Source organism: Meles meles, chromosome 12 (assembly GCF_922984935.1).
Source record: "Meles meles chromosome 12, mMelMel3.1 paternal haplotype, whole genome shotgun sequence".
NCBI classification, from domain to species: Eukaryota; Metazoa; Chordata; class Mammalia; order Carnivora; family Mustelidae; genus Meles; species Meles meles.
Genome location: NC_060077.1, coordinates 6432398 through 6451187, shown reverse-complemented (window position 1 = coordinate 6451187; position 18790 = coordinate 6432398). Strand labels below are relative to the sequence as shown.

Sequence of the window (18790 nt, the reverse complement as noted above, 5' to 3'; positions counted from 1 at the left end):
TCAGTGAACCCATACAGTCATTCGGATGAATTTCAGCTCTTGCATGCTGGGAACTGTTTCCGGCAATGGATCTCCCAGCTGTGCCTCAGCCCCCTTTGAAACAGTCACCATCCCTCCGGTTCAGAGGGTAAAGAGCTCCATTCCCACTGGAACCCCAGCCCCAACCTGGAAATTCACACGGTACGCACCTAGGCACACAGGTGAACAGGGAAGTCTGCGAGCAGGTGTAAAAACCACAAGCCAACAAAACGTTAAGCCCGCAAGAGTTCCCGGGCGGCACTTTTCCAGCTGCATCTCGCCTGGCCTTTCCATACTAGCTTCTGAAACCGCTGACCACTCTCTCCCTTGCTGAAACACTGTCTGCCCCGGGCTTCCATGATCACACACCCTCCTGGTTTTCCTCCACCCTCTGGCCCCTCGATCAGGCTTCCTTAGAGGCACCCTCGGCCGCCTTCTCACCTACATCTCCCTCCCTGACCCCCTCCTGCCTGCAGCGTCAGCATCCCCTGGGAACCAGTTAAAAATGCAAATTCTCAGGCCCTACCCAGGAGTTCCCCTTTGAGAAAGCCCTGCCCCAGGCCTGTGGTTCGTCGTTTCTCATAGCACAGACGGCTGCCAGCTCTGGACCTCTTGTCCAGACCTGCGCTCTGGACAGCGATCGATCCAAATGCCTACTCGACATCGCCTCCTGGAAGGCTCAGAAGCACCTTACATCAGCATGCCAGCCAGACTCTTTTGATGTTGTTCCCTGTCCCTGACCGAGTTCCGCAATCTCCTTCTCACTGGGTGTTGCCTGCCCCTAAGTGACCTGGTCTCTGTTCCCCAGCATTTCCAGTCTTTGCCTCTTCTCTTCCCTCCCAGAATAAAGATGCAGCCCATGGGCAGACGGGATTTCTGGGCACTCAACATTCAGAGAATGGAAAAAAATAAACACCAAATACAGTTTCTCCTTAAAACAGGGATTTCCGTGGTTCACAAAAAAGACAACAACAACAACAAAAACAACGAGTAGCTAAAGTAGGCCAGCCACCATGCCTGCCTCTGGGGATCCTGATCGTCTGTCTCTCTCTGCTCCCTGCCTCCCTGGTTCCCCTCTTCTGCCAAAATAAACTCTTATTTTGCATTCAGAGATATAGGCTGCCAACGTGTATATTAATAAACGTATTGATTTTCCTCTTGCCGGTCATTATCAAGATTTATCTATCCCCCTGACTCCCCATTGATTGAGGAAAGCATTATTCCCTCTGGTCAATCAATCCTGATAGACTCCATGACAAAGAGTCAATATCTATTTATTATTTGATTTATGGGCTTAATTATCTTAAACACGGCCAGGCAGGGACAAAGCAGAAATTGAGCAGTGCCCAAGCAACCGGGGCCGGTTTGGAAAGACATCAAACCACAGCCCAGGGCCCGGCAAGTTCCCAGAGCAGTGAAAACACACTCATCTGATGCTTCCCGCTCCCTGCCCACCCACGACACCCTGGAGGCCGCCACAAGGAGAAGGGAGGGAAGGGACACATGCCGGGGTTTCACTGTGCACCTGCCAACTCAACAAGTCATAAACCGGGTAGGTTCGGTGGTTTGGACAATGAGCCGGACTTGGAGGTGGGTCAGCCTTTCCCCTCCCTGTACCCAGGGGAAAGGACCAGCAGGGCAGCGTCCCCAGAGGCTCCAGAGGCATTCAAAAGAGGGAAGGACTTACACACAGCTGGGAAGGAAAGAAAAGGAAGGGGGTGGTCTTGATAGGAACTTTGGTCTGAATTAGATGACCCTGAGTTCAAATCGTGCCTCTCCAGCTTTCTATAACCTTCGCCGCTTTGCTTCCGTGGTGTCCTTGTCCATAAATGGGGGAGTGGAGTGGTACCTACTTCAGAGGGTCGTTAAACCCATTCAAAAGGCAGAAAAGCTAGTATTCGCACGCAGGCCAATCAGATGGCAGGGAACCAGTTTTAATTACAACCTTGCCTTCCTCCGTGAAGCTACCCCTGTGCTCCCGAATTTGTTTAACCACCGGCTGACAGCAAAGCAGAGGAATCCGTCCCTCTGGTTTCTGGAACACATGTGAAGGACCTGATGTTGCCCACACTCGCCTTCAAAACATGGGTGCGCAGCTGGCTATTTTTAACTCGGGTAAATAGTGAACGCTGTCGAAAATGCCTTTGTTTCCAAGGGACCGCCAGCCTGCTGTCGCTCTCCCCTCAGGGAGTTGGCCCAAGGATCTTTTAGAACCAAGGGCGTGAAAACCCGTGTTTGTTCCCACTGATGTCTGACGAGGAGCCACGCTGTCCACAGCATCCATGGAGGGGGGCAGGGGGCGGGGAATAGATCTGCCGCAGGCTCCGCTAAGGAAAGGGATTGCCCCATATTGGTCTTCTGCTTTGCAAAGCAAAGGCTTTACTTCTCTGGTTATAACTCTGGGTGGCTCCTCTGGCCTCTGCGAGCAGAGTCCAGATTCCTCAGCCGGGCTCACGAGGTCCTTTCAGGCCGTCTCCAGCTCCTTCACTCTTGCTAGGACCCGTATGGATCCCATCCTCCAACCACGGACTCTTCTGCCTCCTTCCCAGCCCCTCCCACCTCCAGTCCTCTGCATTACAGATCTGGCTGTTAAGGATGCCACTATCCCGGGGCACCTGGGTGGCTCAGTGGGTGAAGCATCTGCCTTCGGCTCAGGTCATGATCCCGGGGTCCTGGGATAGGGCCTCCAGGTCAGGCTCTCTGCTCAGCGGGGAGCCTGCTTCTCCCTCTGCCCTTCCCCCTGCTCATGCTCTCTCCCATAAATAAGATCTTCAAATAAAAAGAATGCCAACACCTTCTTGTCCATTTGGCTAATTCCTTGATTGGGTAAGGGGCCAGATCTGGGACCCCACAGCTCCCTAGGATCTGACAGTAGAGATCGAGGATGCTGAGAACCATCCCAGTCACCTGTTGGTGAGTTTCAGGGGGCAGAGGCCATGCCTTCATTTCCTCATTCCCACCATCCCACCCAGGACCTTATAGATGATGAGTGTTTGGGGCCAATACCCCCACAGCACTCGACTCTACTGTCGGGATGATAATTTACATCACACAGTTGGCAACTTCTTCTTTTGATCCCTGTTAATTCTCCCACATCCTACAGCCCCCCCCACCACCCAGTTTGTACTCTATTTTATATGTCCCACTCATTTCTCAGTGATTCTGAGTAAACAGTACCATTCATTGTCTGCAGCTACACTTGCCTAGAGGAGCAGGCTGTGATAATGCGTGTGAATATATTTTTGGCAATAGTTATTCATCCACTCAACAAGTATTTAAGGGGGACCCAGGGTTTTAGAGGCTGGGGATGCAGAGATGAACCCGGGAACTCTGGCAAGTAGACAAATCGAGGAACAAGATAATATCTTATGGTGAGAAGTGCTCTAAGGAAAATAAAACACAGCGAAGTCATACAAGGGAATTGGGGGGGAAGGGCGGCAATGGGGTGCCACTTCGGATTGGTTCCAGGATTCCATGCTCTTCTGGGGTCCTCTAGCTCTGTCTGCTTTTTCTCAGTCCCCTGTGCCCAGTGACCCTTCCCCCCCAAGACACCCCACGCCAGAGGTGCTCCAGGCTCGTCCTTGGGCGACTTCCTGCTCCTCCCTGGATGACCTCAGCTGCCACAGAAGCCCACAGCTTCAATCACCACTTCTCTACAGATGACTCATATGTGGTTATTTCCAGCCTCAACCTTCCATCTGAGCTGGAGACTGGTATATCCAGCTCCTTTCTCAGCATCACCTTGTGGATGGCTTGAAGCTCAGAGAGGTACAAGGTATAAGCCACGAGTCCAAGGGGTCAAATCACAGCCATCCCCTCTGAGCATTTTATATAATAAACACAGAACACCTGCTGCTTGAAGACCCAAGGAGATCTTGGCACCTGGGAGGAAATACACGCCTCCTGTTAACGGCTATCACTATCATTATTGCCATCATCGTGGTGAGAAGAGCATCCTATTACCATAGCAACTGGGAGATACAAGGTATTGAGCATCTCTGGTTATAGGAGGCATTAAGCTCTAGTTTGATCTCTAATTCTTATTACTACCTTGCAAGAGAGAAAAGCCATCCCATTTTACAGATGAGGAAACAGAGGTGCACAAAAGTGAAGAAATTTGCGGTAGACCCAAATCCAAAAGATGGGACATTCCTACATGTATTTGGGGAAAGTAGCAAGTGATAGAATGGGATTGCCGGATCAATCTATCTTCAATGGGATAGAAGATCTATCTATAAATGTGTGTGTGTGAGTGTGTGTGTGGGTATGTGTGTGCGTCAAAAAGGCTCCTGACCCTTCACCAAAACCCATTGGTCATTGTCCTCCTGAGAATACAGCTGGCAATTCCTTAGCCTCCCTCATGGTCAGGGGTGGTCGAAGGACTATGCCAGCTCATGACACAGGGGTGGAATGATGCCCACCACTTCTAAGTATGGCTCAAGGAAACATCGCATGCAACCTCTACGTGCTTTCTTCTTTCCCCAGCGAGAAGCAGAGAACTCGGAGCCCTACAGATGGGTCCAAAAGATAAGCTTGGTCTTAGATCCCTCCATACCCGAGGAAGAGCCACTGACCATCCAGAAACACCCATTTTGGACTATTATGTGAGCAAGAAATGGGACTTCTATTGTATAAAGCCATCAAATACTTTAAGACTTATTTGTTACAGCAGCTACTGTTACTATTACTGTGACAGATACAAACTGGAAGTTTGCATGTTTATTAGGAACACTGCCTGGAAGGCTACACACGAGAATATTCACGTGACTGCCTCTGGCTGTAAACATTACAGGTGAATTTCATTTTCCTTTTTTCATGGATCCGCACTTTCAATAACAAGGTATCACTTGCCTAATAAGACACACAAGTTACTTTTTAAGTGATAACAGATGGCCTGCTTGCTAATTTAGAATCTGTGGGATTCGAGGAATGTGGTGGCCAGGGGCGAAGTCTTCACCCAGGCAAGTCCTCGGCTGGTCATACGATCGTTTACCAACAGGCATATGCAACGTACATGAGATGATGTTAATAATAATGAGGATAATGAGGCAGTGCATTTATAGCCTTTCCTTCACAAAAGTCCCAGGGTGCTTCACATTCCAGCACAATTAAAGGCAGTCACAGACAAAAAACCTTTTCAGCTGTGCTTTATAAAGGGAAAGCAATTCAGCTTTTTGAACATAAAAGGAAGACGATTCCACTAGATGATGGGGGACGGAATCTTCATGTGTTCAGAACCCCAACCCCCACTTTTGTGTGTTATATTTAGGACAATCAAACTGGCCTGAAAGGGGAAAAGAAAAAAAAAATCAGAAAACCCACAAGTAGAGGGTTACTGGAAAAGCAAGTCAAGATCTCATTCGGGCCCGGAGTTACTGCGGTCTTAGTTAGCAGAAGGCAGGGTCCTCCGTCTGTCTGTCAAATAGTGCAGCTTGGCACTACTCTATTTGAAAGCATGAAAAGCAAGGACTGATTTGGAGTTGGAAGTAGTCTATTCAATACCTCCCGATATCTACCAGATTTAGAATGCTGTGCAAACGAGGCCTCGTGGGATTTCATTACTACCTTGTCCCGGGGAGACGGGTGGGGCTGGATGTTGGGTGGGCGCAGCGAGGGGATCCAGCCAACCTCACACGACTTCACAGCTGCATTCAGACTCTGGGCACCCAGCGACTGGGTGGGACTGAGGACACTTGCCCAATGAGAAATTTTTCAAAAATCCTCCTGAAAGCAGTGGGGAAATCCTGTTTTTCCTTCTCCTTCCTGGAGTGCCCATGCCAAGCCCCTCTAACACAATGAGGTGCTTATGGAGTGCCCCTATTGTCCTGTTCCCTCCTACCCCCATCCCTGAGAAAGCCTCCTGAAGTTCGTAGCTTTTCCGAATACAGGTGGGGACATCACAGTGACAGCCAGGACACCCCAGAATCTCATTTCCTCTGATTGTGTCCTTCACGGCTGGGCTACGTTGATGCTGTCACTGCTCTCAATCGAATGCGGTTTTGATACACTGAACCAACTAACTAGCCGAGTCTAAGAGGAGGCAGCAAGCAGCCAGGCCGTTAGGAAACTTCCAGAGCGGTGGGAGTTAGCTCCTGTTTAAAATCTCTGTCTTCCCACTGCCATAGAATAAACTCTGCACCTTTATCCACACCTTTGAGACCCTACAGCTCCTCCCCTATACCCTGCTATCATTCACATGCTCCCTTCTGGTCCTTGAAGGTGCCCACCCCATTCCCACCTCAGGGCCTTTGCACCTGCTGGGCCACTGCCTGGATTGCTCTTTCCCTGCTGCTCCTGCTCATCAGTCTCAGCTCAAACGTTACCTCCCCTAAGACACCTCTTCTCAGCCCCTCCAAGCAGCCCTCCTGTCACTCTGACCCATCCCCCCACCCCTTCACAGCACTTAACACAATGTTTAATTATCTTACTTGTCTGTTTAATTTGTTACTGACCGTCTCTTCTCCTAGAATGAAGGAACCGTCGGAACGGTGTTCTCAGAACATAGCACTCAGCCAGGGGCCCGGACATGTCTTTGGAAGGCACATCTGTGAACTCGCATTAGCGCTGAAGCTAACAGGTGGCTCTCGGGCCCCTGCTGGCCTTCACTTTGGGACGTTCCGGGCCCTCACTCCTCTGGAACCCAGCTGCTCACCTCCCAGGGCTGCCTGGCAGAATCCCTCGGTGAGGGCTCCGGGGTGTGCAGCTCTTGGCAGTGGAAAAGTCTGCTTGCTCGGGGCAGGACGTGAGAACCCGTTTCTTTAGAGCAAGGGCTCTGAGCCTGAGTGCACGTAAGAGATTTCCTGCAGAACTTCCTGCAACTCAGAGAGTGGGTCCTCCCCGAGAGCGTCTGATTGGGACGGAGGGATTCTTGATCTTCTATTTGCCTTTCTAAAAAGTTCCCAGGTGACGCTAGTTAGGGGTCTGTGGCTTTAAATAATCCGGGGATTCTAGAAAAAGACTGGCGGGAGGGGGGCAGCTCATGGGCCATGGGAACTTTGTCAATTGCCGATATCAATAATACAAGTCTTCGGCAGGGAAAGAGAAAGTGAGTGTGTTTTCTTTTCTTTCTTTTTTTTTAAGATTTTTATTTATTTTACAGAGAGAGAGACAGAGATCACAAGTAGGCAGAGAGGCAGGTGGGGGGCGGGGGAAGCAGGCTCCCTGCTGAGCAGAGAGCCTGATGCGGGGTTCCATCCCAGGATGCTGAGACCATAACCTGAGCGGAAGGCAGAGGCTTAACCCACTGAGCCACCCAGGCCCCCTGAGTGTGAGTTTTATAAGAAAGAACAGGACAGAGAAAGAGGAAGGGAAGTGTATAATGGGGAGTATATAGGGAAGAGGGGTGTGCGCGTGTGTGCGTGTGCGTGTGTGCATGCTGGCCCCATGGTAGCTTACAGGGTATTTTAGTACATAAACAGAATCAAAGCAACAAAAAATGAAACCGGTTTAAGAAGCCAGTGGCTTGCAAACTGTGGTGTACCAAATCCTCCGGAACATAAAAAAGACAGAGGCTTTGGCACACTGGACTAAGATGGGGCCTGGCTCTTACAGCGTTACCAGGTACCCAGATGCGTCTGATGAGATCGGGGGTGGTGAGATACATTCCTGCCTACTCCCCCTGACCCCGCTGATGCAGCCAGGGCAACGAAGGAACCCACAAGACCAAAATCAGATATACGTTTGCTCAGTTCTAGGTTCTGCCAGGTGTTTGTTCTACGACCCAGGCAAGGACTCCCTTTGCCTTGTCTGACCTCAGTTTTCGCGTTTGGAAAATGGGCACAGTCATAAATGGGAGAACATCACCGTGCCTGGCCTGAAGCCGAGTACTGGCGGAAGGCTGGTGGACTCTGCTGCTGTTTTGGTGTATGGTGGGGGCTCTGCATTTATGAACTTTAAAGAAATGCCCCTGAAGCAGGGAAACGGTTTCAGACATGATGATCAGCTGTGCCTCCTTCAGCTTCAAGAAAAGGCACCCCAGGATGGAACTGTGGTCTCCACCTGGCCCTGAAGCTCCCTGTGTCTTCCTTTCCAGAGAGACAGGGCTGGAGCAGAAGCTAATGAGGGCACTGGGACATGGTGATGTGCCTTTCTGGGAAGAATGGAGCAGCGTGTCTCCCTCCTTAGGCTCACCCTTGGTGACGACATGGGTAGAGCGGCGGCTTCTCTGCTGCTGATAGAGACCCACAGGCAGAACGCTAACCACGGAGGGCAGCCCTCTGAACACAGCCCTTCCTGGTCCAGCCAAGAGTAATGGGTTGGGTTGGGGGAAAAGGACGCTGGCGCCTGGTGAAGTCATCGTGTCTGACCATAATGGGAAGTGAGGGCAGATAAACGGCCATTTCCTTGAACTCTGAATGCCTCTGCAGCCATCAAAATACTCTCCTTGGGCCCCCACACTCTATTTTGGGAGTTTCTCTATTTTTGTCCTTGAAGACCCCAGTTCCCACCCCTGCCCACAACCCTCCAAGGGCTGCCTGCTCCCCTGAGCATAGAATCCAGACCTCTCGCCAGCCCTCCGGGTCCTATAGCAGAGGGTCTGGGGGGGGGGGGGTTATCCCAGCTGCCTGATAGTCGTATGGGGGAGGTTTTGTACAGAACCTGAGGCCTCAAGTCAGAGACCCTCTGGCAACGGTTCTCGACTGGGGTAACTTTGCCCCAGGGACATCTGACAACACCTGAAGACATTTGGGTTCTCACAACTAGGGACTCAGTACTATTGGCATCTTATGGGTAGGGAAGAGGATCCTACTATCCTACGAGACACAGGCCAGACCCTGTAATGAAGGACCCGGCCTCAAATATCGTGTGGAGGCTGAAGGGCTGCTGTAGAAATCGGTGCCCACTTCAACCAGGCATGAGCCCCTTCCTCCTCCCCTCCCCCAGTCTGGTTCCTGCCGGCTTCTTTTCTCGCCTCCCAACCTCTCATCCTCACCAACCATGTTCTGCCACCACAGTCTTCTCTCTGGTTTGAAGCACACCCTGCTCATTCCTACCCCAGGGCCTTTGCATCTGCTGTTCCTTCTGCTAGTGTGCCCTTTGCCACGTCTGCAGAGCTGGCTCCTTGCACTCAGGTCTCTGCTGCCAGGATCCTCCCTTCCACCACGCTCACCTAAAATAACTCCAGTCCCCAAGACCCTCTGTAGCACTGCTCTGGTTTGGTTCCTTCAACAGACTAGGACCTACTCAAATGATTTCATTACTACACAGCATTAGTCTGTCTGCCCCACTGGAATGACAGCACTCTGAGAACAGGGTCCATGTCTGTCTTGCTTGTCACCCTCCCCTAGCATCCAGCAAAGTGCCTGGTACTCAACATCTTTACTAAAATCTGATGACCGAATGAGTGACTGGACAAACATTGGGGGAGAATGAGTTTTCAACCTGTTGAAGGATCAAGTGCATCGTTAGAGAGCTGGGCTCCCATCCTGGCCCCACTTTACTCTCCTGGCCTCAGTTTCCATAATATGGCCCAGATGCATTTAGTGGGATCAGGCTCCTCCTAATGGGGCCCTCTTGGAGACATCAACTGTAGCATTTTGCTTTGGTCTTGTCCCCATGGCACCCAGCTAAAGAAGGCTGGTCCATGTTCCTGTCACTAGATAAATAACAAAATTCTTCCCACTAAGATCCTAATTATTTTGTCATTTTGTCTGGTCTTCTAAAATTTTTTTTAAACTTTTCTGTTTCCATTTGCCTCTGCACCAGCTGGACACATCCAGCATCAGCCCTGGGCACACAGTAGATACTCCCTGGTAATATTCCCCAGGGTGTGGCTCCCACATGTTAATCAGATTCAAATGGACTGGGGAGCTTGGTTAGAAAGTCTTAACCTTCAGAGTGACTCGATTCATTAGGTCCAAGGTGATGTGATAGACTGAATACTGGAGCCCAAAGATATCCAGATTCTAAGCCCTGGAAACCATGTATTGTAAAAGGGACTTTGCAGAAGCTGAGACTGTTGAAATGAGAGATGTTTCTGGATGGTTGGGTCCTAGACACAATCACAAGGATCCTTATATGAGAGAGATCTGACCGCGGAAGCAGGCCATGTGCCCACGGAAGGGAGAGGCGATACTGCTGGCCTTGAGGATGGAGGAAGAGGCCACAAGCCAAGGAATGCAAAGAATGTTCTAGAAGCCGGAAAAGACAAGGACACATTCTGTCCCAGAGCCTCCAGAAAAGAGCAGCCCTTGACTTGAGCCCAGTGAGATCCACTCTGGACGTCCGGCCTTCAGAACTACAGAATACTGTGTGTCACAGTAAGCCACCAAGTGTGTGCCCATCACCACACCCCTAGGAAACTTGACATTGGGAGCACTCAGCATCTGCACTGGGGAGCACCCAGCATCTGCACTGGCACGGCCGTCCTCCCTTTGCTGGCTCTGACGTAGGAGGTCCAGGCAGTGCGTACTTCAGGAAGCATCGCTCCAGGGCCGTTCCAGGCTGCTTTTCAAACCAGAGCATTTTCGTCAGCACCGGAGGGACTCTGCTCCAAGCACCTACTTCTGCCTCCTCATTTCGCAGATGGGGACACTGAGGCCCAGGCAACCGCAGGAAGGCAGAAGGCTGAGAGATGTTTCCTTTCAGCACCATCGGCTTTCAAATTCCACTCGGAGTTTTATAAAATGAGCGATTGTGCCGACTGCCAATAGCTTTGCAACAATCTCATAATAACCCAATCGTGAAACGATTTAGCAATCCTGCTGCTAATTGTATTTGTGGATAGAGCAATTGGGTAACTAGTCGGTTATTACTCATTCCCCAAGAGCCATACACATCGCGTTACAGGGAAGCTAATCTTAGAAATACTTGTTAACTCCGATGATAATTACTAAGTAATTGGCGAGAACACGCCATTGTGAATTTAGCTGGAATATGCCAGGTAATTATCTGGTCTTATGTTCCCTGTAAAATAAATCCAGGGTCCAAAGATTGTTCTAGTTGGCTGGCTCTTGTCCAACCACGGGCCTCGGCCAGCCAATTACGCGGATGCAGGTGATTAATCAAATTACTCAAATATCGGGTTTCGAACTGAACATTCGGATAAGAGATCTGATGGTCGACAAGTGGGCGGTGCTGAATGGGAGAAGGGGGTACACAGAGCCCCCCCGAGATACATATATAATGACACAATAATAGGGAATAAATACCACTTCTTTGGGGCTCATCTGGCTTCTTCACACAAAATACCAAAACACTTCAGAGACCAATTACATGTCCCAAAGCTGCAGAGTCTTTATCAGGGTGCCAGGAAAAGGCTGCGCTATTTGTGAAATCTGCAGGCAGTTATGGCGCTTGGACGTGGGGGTGGGGCAGAGTTTGCACATAATAGAAAGGGGCCACAAACGCAGCTGGCTTACAGGATGAGTGACACATTTCCATAATGACCCCTCGTTTCTCAAGGGGGGCTGCTGACCGAATCTGTCCACCTCCAATTAGCCCCTGGGAAAGGGGTGAGGGAGGCTTGGGGTACTGGGCTCTACCAATAACCCTACGAAAGACAGAGGGCAGGGGGTGGGGGGGCGAGAGGTCCTTAGAAGGGCAAGGCAAAGGACAGAAGATGGTGGGTTTTGTGTTTCTAGTTTGGGGATGTCAAAAAGAGGGGTTAGAGGGCCAGAAGGTGAGGAGCTGACCAGAGGGAAATTTGGGGTGATGGACGGGTGGAAGCAGTAGGCAGAAGACCAGTGTGTGGGGGGGGAGACCACCTTCCCACCAGATGTGTGTACCCCAGATAAAGGGCTATGCATGAGGACGATACATTCTGGATAACAAAGAGAGGAGGAGAGGAGCTGTGGCAGGTTGTACAAGTGGCCACAAATTGTCCCTCTCCCTGCATCTATGCCCCTGCAAACCCTCCCATGCAGAGGCAGACTCTGTTCCTCCAAGCCTTGAATCTGGCTTGACCACACGACTTGGTTTGGCCAATGTCCGTCGGTCAATGCAACAACGACAGAGGTGTGAAAGGCACTTGCCGATCAGTGCTCGACCTCTTGTTGCCCTGGGAACCCTGAGACCACCCTGGGAATGAGCCCAGGCTAGGCTGTTGGGGAGTAAGAGACCGTGAGAAGGTACCCAAGTAACCAGCCCCCAGTCTGACGCACCAGCTGACCACAGATATGTCCAAGAACCCAGCTACGGGGGCTGGCTCAGCGCAGACCTGTCCATAGGATTGAGGAAATCTCTGAAGGGTGGGGGGTAGTTTGTTACTCAGCACAAGCATACTGATACACTCACCTCGTGAGAACAGCTCAGCCCCCGAATATGAGCTGAGCAGGGAATTTCAGGAGCTTCTTCTGTCCTGTTCTGGGTGGAGGACCACCATTTTTACCCTGGTTTAGGGAGGATTGAGGGGCCAGCTCTCGATCCCCAATCCTTCAAAAACATTTACCATGGGCTACAGGGATTCAATCCATCATCTGCACAGTCAGTGCTAACAGACAATAACACACCTGCTTGGGGCCACTGAGATCTTATAAATGGGCTCAAGGATGCTTTGTGTCACAAGGGACCAGACCAAAAACACACCAGCTCTTCCCTGAGCCCACAGCTCCTGCCAAGTTGAGAGACTTGTGCGTTTGGGATATTATTGCTTGAGCTGGGAATGGAAAGGAGAGAGCGTCCGGACACTCGGCATCCCAGGCCACGCCAGGAATGGCACTGCGGTGGTCAGTCCTGAAGCAACAGCAGAGCAACAGCCAGGGTTTAAAAACACACCAAAGGACTGTTTCACAATTTTCAACTTTCAACTGAAGCGATTTTTTTTTTTTTTTTCTCAACACCCCATGTCCCTGGACGAGGTTAGAGAGCAAGTTCAGGAAAGTTGCTATCACCTGACATTTTCTTAATGTCAGATTTTCTCACTACCCTTCCTGTGCAGCTAGAGATCAGGGATCCTGGATATTTAAAATAGCAATTGTGAAGACCTGCAAACGTACTATGCTGCTTTCATGAAAGCCAGAGTGACAGTCATCATGATCTTAGCCCACAGCTGGCAAAACTAGGGCCTGAGGGCCAAATCCAGCACATCGCCTGCTTTTATAAATAAAGTTTTATTGGCACCCGGCCACATACATCCATTTGATCCAAGTGAAGAGAGCTGAGCAGTTGTTACAGAAACTCTGTGGCCCATGAAACCACAAACATTTGCTACTGGGCCCTTTACAGAAGAAGTCTGCCAGCGCCTGATTGGATCCAATCAGTTCAATTTTCATATGGAGACCTTGAGTCTCAGCGCTGTTGTTCCACAAATACTCGGACCACAGGGGGCTCCGAACCAACTTTCCTACTTTCCCACTTACGGTGCTCTCCCCGTGGCACTGGTCTGCCCAAAGAGCTCTAGCATCAGAAGTATTTTCTGGAATCTCAAATCGTAAAAAACCACACAATCGTGAACGGTAGAGCTGGAGATGCTCCCTTCGCCAGAACCACGCCTTAACCAGAAGCCCCCACTTCTCAACCCTGCCAGACGCAGGACTCTGGGAATGGGTCCGTGGGTGGGGGACCCCGGGCAGGACTGACCTGGTGATGATGGCCAGGTGGGGCGGGCTCATACAGGCGCCCATGAAGAGCACCACGTTCTCGTGCCGCGTCTGCCTGTAGGCCATCACCTCCCGCTTGAAGGCCTTTAGCTGCTCCTCGTTATCCCTCTCGATGTCGATCAGCCGGATGGCCACCTCCCCGTGCCAGCGGCCGTGGTACACCTGCCCGAAGCGGCCCTTGCCGATGAGCTCGCCGATCTCCAGCTGCTCAAAAGGGATGTCCCACTCCTGCAGGAAGATGCTGGTCTGGCTGGCCTTGCGTGGGAAGCTCCGGGCTGAGAGCAGGGACAGGTTCATCTCCTCGAAGTCGTCCTCCGACTCCTCAGCCTCTTCGTGGCCCTCTTCATTCTGGGGCCAGAAAAGGGAGAGTGGTCAGAGCAGCGCCTGCCACTGCCCCGCCTTCCTACGAGTTCCCCTGGGTCTGGACACATCCCTAGGTGCATTTTTGGCTGGTGGGGGACAGGTATCTATTTGCCCCAGGTCGCTCTTGTCTAGAATCATAGAAGAAGGAGCTGAAAGGGAGATCGTGATAGTCCAATGCTCTCTTGCCAAGGGGGAAACTGAGGCTCCTAGAGGAGAAATGATGGGTGACCACCCATGCTGGTTTGGGCAACGGAAGCCTCCTTGGGGAGGGGGTGCCTGACTGGGCCAGTCGGTAGAGCCTATGACCCTTGGTCTCGGGGTTGTAAGTTTGAGCCCCACATTGGGTGTAGAGATGACTTAAAAATGAAAATCCCCTTGGGAATCCCTTCAGGCCCAGCAAACGGGAGTGCTTGGTCACCCCAGGAGGTTGCTTGACATCACACGGCCAGTCTCGACTCCTAACCTCCGATGCCCTCTTGTTCCGCCGTGAGGTTTTGACCTGCCTGCTCATGCGTGCGTAAGAAAGACAACAGGCTGAACTGTGGATGCAGCAGGGGTCTGTCTGCACAGAACACCTCAGCAGGGAGTGCCTTTTGCTTCCTCCAGGGGATTTGGAACGGATGAGTCAGAAACAGGGAGAGGTCAGAGCTCCTCTGCACAGGGCAGAGCCCTGGGCTTCCTCAGCCGCTGTGAGGACGGGGCATAGAAGGGAGGCTCTTAGGAGGGCTTACCTAAATCGGACAAAATGAGCTGGAATCTGGTCTCTGTGTGACTTTGGGTGAACTGCTTGACCTCTCGGAGACTTCCTTCTCTCATCATAAAGTAGAGCTGATAAAACCCAGCCTCCACCCCCCGCGATGGTGTGAAGTTTTCAAGGGATGAGAGCCCTTGCACATGCCTGACCATTTGCATCCAACAGCCCCTGGGCTTCCAGAGAAAATGCAGATTCCTGGGCCCTGCTCAGAGCTACCGAATCAGAGAAGAGAAGGCCGGGGCCAGAACGCTGCATTTTTGTCTCTGCACACCCAGGTGGCCCAGGAATGCTTAGGTGTGACCACCGAATCATTAGACACTGAAGGTCCGGGGACCTGACTTCCCAGCGTCGTGCCGGGATTGCCCTGGCCCTTAGGTTGTTTTGCTTGAGTGAGGAAGCCTCAGGAGCCCCAGCCGGTGGGGATTCCCAGAGGCTTGGGGCCTGACGAGGCAGCCTGAGGTCCTCCTGCCCCCAAACCTGAGCAAGCTGCCCCTTGTGGCACACTCGGGAGAAATGACACACTTTCCATCGGTTGGCTTCCCCCAGGATCATTTTTCAACTAGCCCAGTAATTGTAGAAAGGACATAATTTTCTCTGGGCTCCGCTCCCTTCGCTTCAGGACACAGCAACAGTACTGAGAAGTCTATGGTTCTAACTCAGGACACTTCATTCATTCCTCCAGTAGTTTTGGGAAATGGGAAGAAGCCCCAGAACATTCTCAAATGCCCGCCAAGCTCCTTGTCCCTGGGGACCCTGCTTCCCCCAGCCTATTCTTTGGAAGGCAGTGGGGCACAACCCCCTCGGTATTCACCTGGCCCTAAGCTGATTTTTCAACTAAGAATGCAAATCTCTTGCCAACTTCTGCAAGACTAGCTTTTCCACGATGCACACCATACAACGGCCCATTAGTCTCAGTGCCAGGAGGGGCCCCTCGCCACTTGTCCCGGAGTTAGAACATCCATCAAACAGGGTCCCCCAGCCCCGACCCACCCCAAGCCCTCTGCGTCATTAAAGTCACCCGTCGACCCTGCAAAGCGCTGGGCAGCCCCAGGAAAAAGGTGCTTCTCGCTCTCCGAATCTCACCTCTGAAGTTGGCTCCACTTCAATTTGAAGCAATGGATTTCCTTCCAAGCTTTAAAGAAAGGAAAAGAAACGTGACCCTCAGGTGAAAAGGAGGTCGGTGTCTTGTTTATCCATGTATGAAGCCTTGGAGTGAGAAGCCCTCCCCATCAAAGCTTTATCTCAACATTCACTTCAACACTTGGGTCCAAAATAATCCATAACCTCGCCATGAAAAAGCCATGACAAGGACAGTGTTTTCAATAGATTTTCGGGACTGCTCAGGGCCTCATTTTTCTTTATGGCTTCGGTTCCCACTGATCTGGCAGCTTCCTTATACACTGGCCGAAATGCCATGGGTGGAAGAATTCTCGGAGCCCCGGGTGTTTGCTGGGAAAGAATTAACGAGATTGCTCAAGTTCACTTGGGTTTGGAATCTTATGGGAGATCCTTAGGGTTTGGGATTACAGGCGCCGCCCGCTTTCCGCAAGCTGGCCTCATGCCACTTCTCTTTTATGAAAGGCCGATGCTGAGAGCTACCAAAAGAAATTCGAAGAGGGTTTTTGCTTTCATGGAGAAGGGTAAAAAGTGGACATTGCATTCAGCTTGGTTTTGCAAGGAGCCATTACAGAGGCATCGTGCATCCCGAGCAGTGTGAGGGCTGCCTCCAAGCTCCTTCCCTGGGACGTACCCTCGGCATCTCAGCATCCAGCCACCAGAGCCTTGACCTGTGTCTACGAGCATCTGGCCTTCATCTCCGTGTACTTTGTGAATCCCTTAGCAAGATGTGTCCTAAGGTATCAAAAAAGCCTAAGAGAAGTAATTTGGGGGGTTGGGGGACACCCCCCATTTTTCCATAGAGATGAATGATAATTGCTTCTTTGCATGACACTCTTTTGGCTCATGAAAGTTTTCCCAGGCACGCTCTACTTTCGGATAGCGGGGAAGACCTGCGTGTGCCAGGACAGGGGCGAGGCCGTCCAAGGCTATGGAGTTGGAACTGGAACCAGCTCCTGACTTTGAGAAATATTTCATTACTACGAAGGGGACGAAAGCAAGCGCGGAGACATTGTGCAGAAAGGCTAAGCGTGACAAGGGCCCAGAGTTAGGTATAAATCGAGTAAATGGTGTACTATGGAAATGCCCTGGAGAGATTACTGGACGTCTGTTGAAAACCTTCAGTGTTTGAGTTAGTTGGATGTTGCCAATCACATCGAATCAGGATGCGTGGCATGGGAACGAGAGAAACCGTACTGGACTGGAAGACACAGGTGTGTGTGCGTGCACATGCGTATGTATATGCGTCTGCACGTGAGAGGGACGCCGTCATGAGGTCCTGAGCTGCAGCTGGGCTAAGCGTGGGCTCCTGGTGCGTGTAGGTGCTAGGGGCACAGGGTGCTTGCGTGTGTGTGGGCGCGCGAAGTGCGTGTCGGGTATCACGTGGGTGCGATGGGATGTGCTCTGTGTAGGGGTGGTTCTGGGCACATGGGAGTTGGGGGTACCTCTTGGGGGTGTCGTGGGCACATCGTATGTTGATAATGTAGCTGGGTATATCCTGGGTGTGAAGGCATTGTTGGAGCACATGGTATGTGATGGGCACGGGAGGTGTTTCTGGGGATGTTTTCAGAGGAGAGCGTGTATGTGTGTGTGTGTGTGTGTGTGTGTGCATGCATGTGTATGTGTTTGAGGGGAGGGGTGTGTGTGTGCGTGCGTGCACGTGTGTGCGTGTTCTGGGGATGTGTTTTCAGAGGAAAGGGTGTGTGTGTGTGCATGTGCGTGGGTGTGCAGGGCTGCAGAGAGACAGTCACTGGGCTGCTGAAGGCCCAGAAAAACTGAAACCAGGTGCAGGAGAAAAATCACCATGAACACCTTGCCCCCTTCCTGCTTCCCCTGGGGAAGCTTAGCAGATCCCCCTATGACCCCATTTGAGGGGCCACTGCTCTCCTGACCCTGAGACCCCAAGAAGTTGCTGAACCTGCAGACAGAGCCAGTCCGCTTGCTGGAGGGGCTCGGGGTGAGAGGGAGCCTGAGAAGCTGGAGGAATGAAAAGAAGGGGAAAGAAGGGAGGGTCACAAAGTGCTGTTTGCTTTCCTATTAACTAGTTATTTACAAGTTATTTGCAGTATGGCCAGGAAGGCCGCATGAAAGCACCCAGCGACAGCTGAAATGCCGGGAACTTTGCCGGGAACTTAAGGCCTTGGGGAGATCTGGGTGGAACAATGTGGATTCCCTCTCGCACCCAACAACAAAGCAGGCAGCCCTCCTCTGCTGGCATCAAGGCGTGATTACGGCAGCCCGGCGATTAAATCATTTCCCTCCGAGAAGAGTTAGCGCCCATCGCTCCATGCCCGTTAAAGCAGATCGCAGGCAGCTACTGTATTTCGCGGGCACTCCCTGCCTGCCAGCTAGTAACCTGGGGTTCGTCTTGTACGAATTGTGGAACTGGTGTATGCGCAGCAGAGAAATGATCCGGAGCTGGATGTCAGCACAATATCCCCGGCAAACTGCCGCCCCTTCGATTTCACAGATGTGCTATTTGGGTCTTTAACAAAGTCCGTAACCCGGATCAGAAAGGACAGAGTAGTTAGGAGAACAGAAGAACAGCCAAGGAAGCAAAAATGCCAAATCGAAGAACCAAGGAGCCAGTCAAATCGGAATCAGGTCCCCTAGCACTCCCTCCGCTTTGGCCGCAACCAAAGAAGTGAAGTCAAGGAGGTGGTTTGGGCTGTTGGGCTACACCAACAACAGACCACCTGGAAAGACAGTCTGTGTCCCACGGACGCTCGAGATGCCACATGCAAAGGCGTTCGTTGCAGTGTTGTTTACGACAGTGAAATATGGGAAGATAGGAGATTGGGCAAGAGTGAAATGATTAAGGACATCTTCCACATCAATAATGATATTTTATGGCCCTTAAAAACAACACCTATAAAGAGTCTAGAAAAATATAAAAAAATGCGATGCTGTAGCTTTACGGGATGACAAAACGGCTGGAAACGGCAGAGACCATGAATCACAAGTATGTAAAATATGAATAGAAAGAACACACGTCAACGTT

At 51.4% G+C, this 18790-nt stretch overlaps 1 protein-coding gene across 1 annotated transcript in view; it reads right to left on the bottom strand.

Annotated features, from left to right (window-relative positions):
• Nucleotides 1-18790, bottom strand: part of KSR2 (kinase suppressor of ras 2) — a 403084-nt gene that overhangs the window by 36207 nt on the left and 348087 nt on the right. The window contains exons 13-14 of the mRNA XM_046024145.1: nucleotides 15757-15805; nucleotides 13537-13904 (exon numbers count right to left, since the gene is read on the bottom strand). Coding sequence (XP_045880101.1) covers nucleotides 13537-13904; nucleotides 15757-15805 — 417 coding nt within the window. The remainder of the gene's footprint in view (nucleotides 1-13536; nucleotides 13905-15756; nucleotides 15806-18790) is intronic.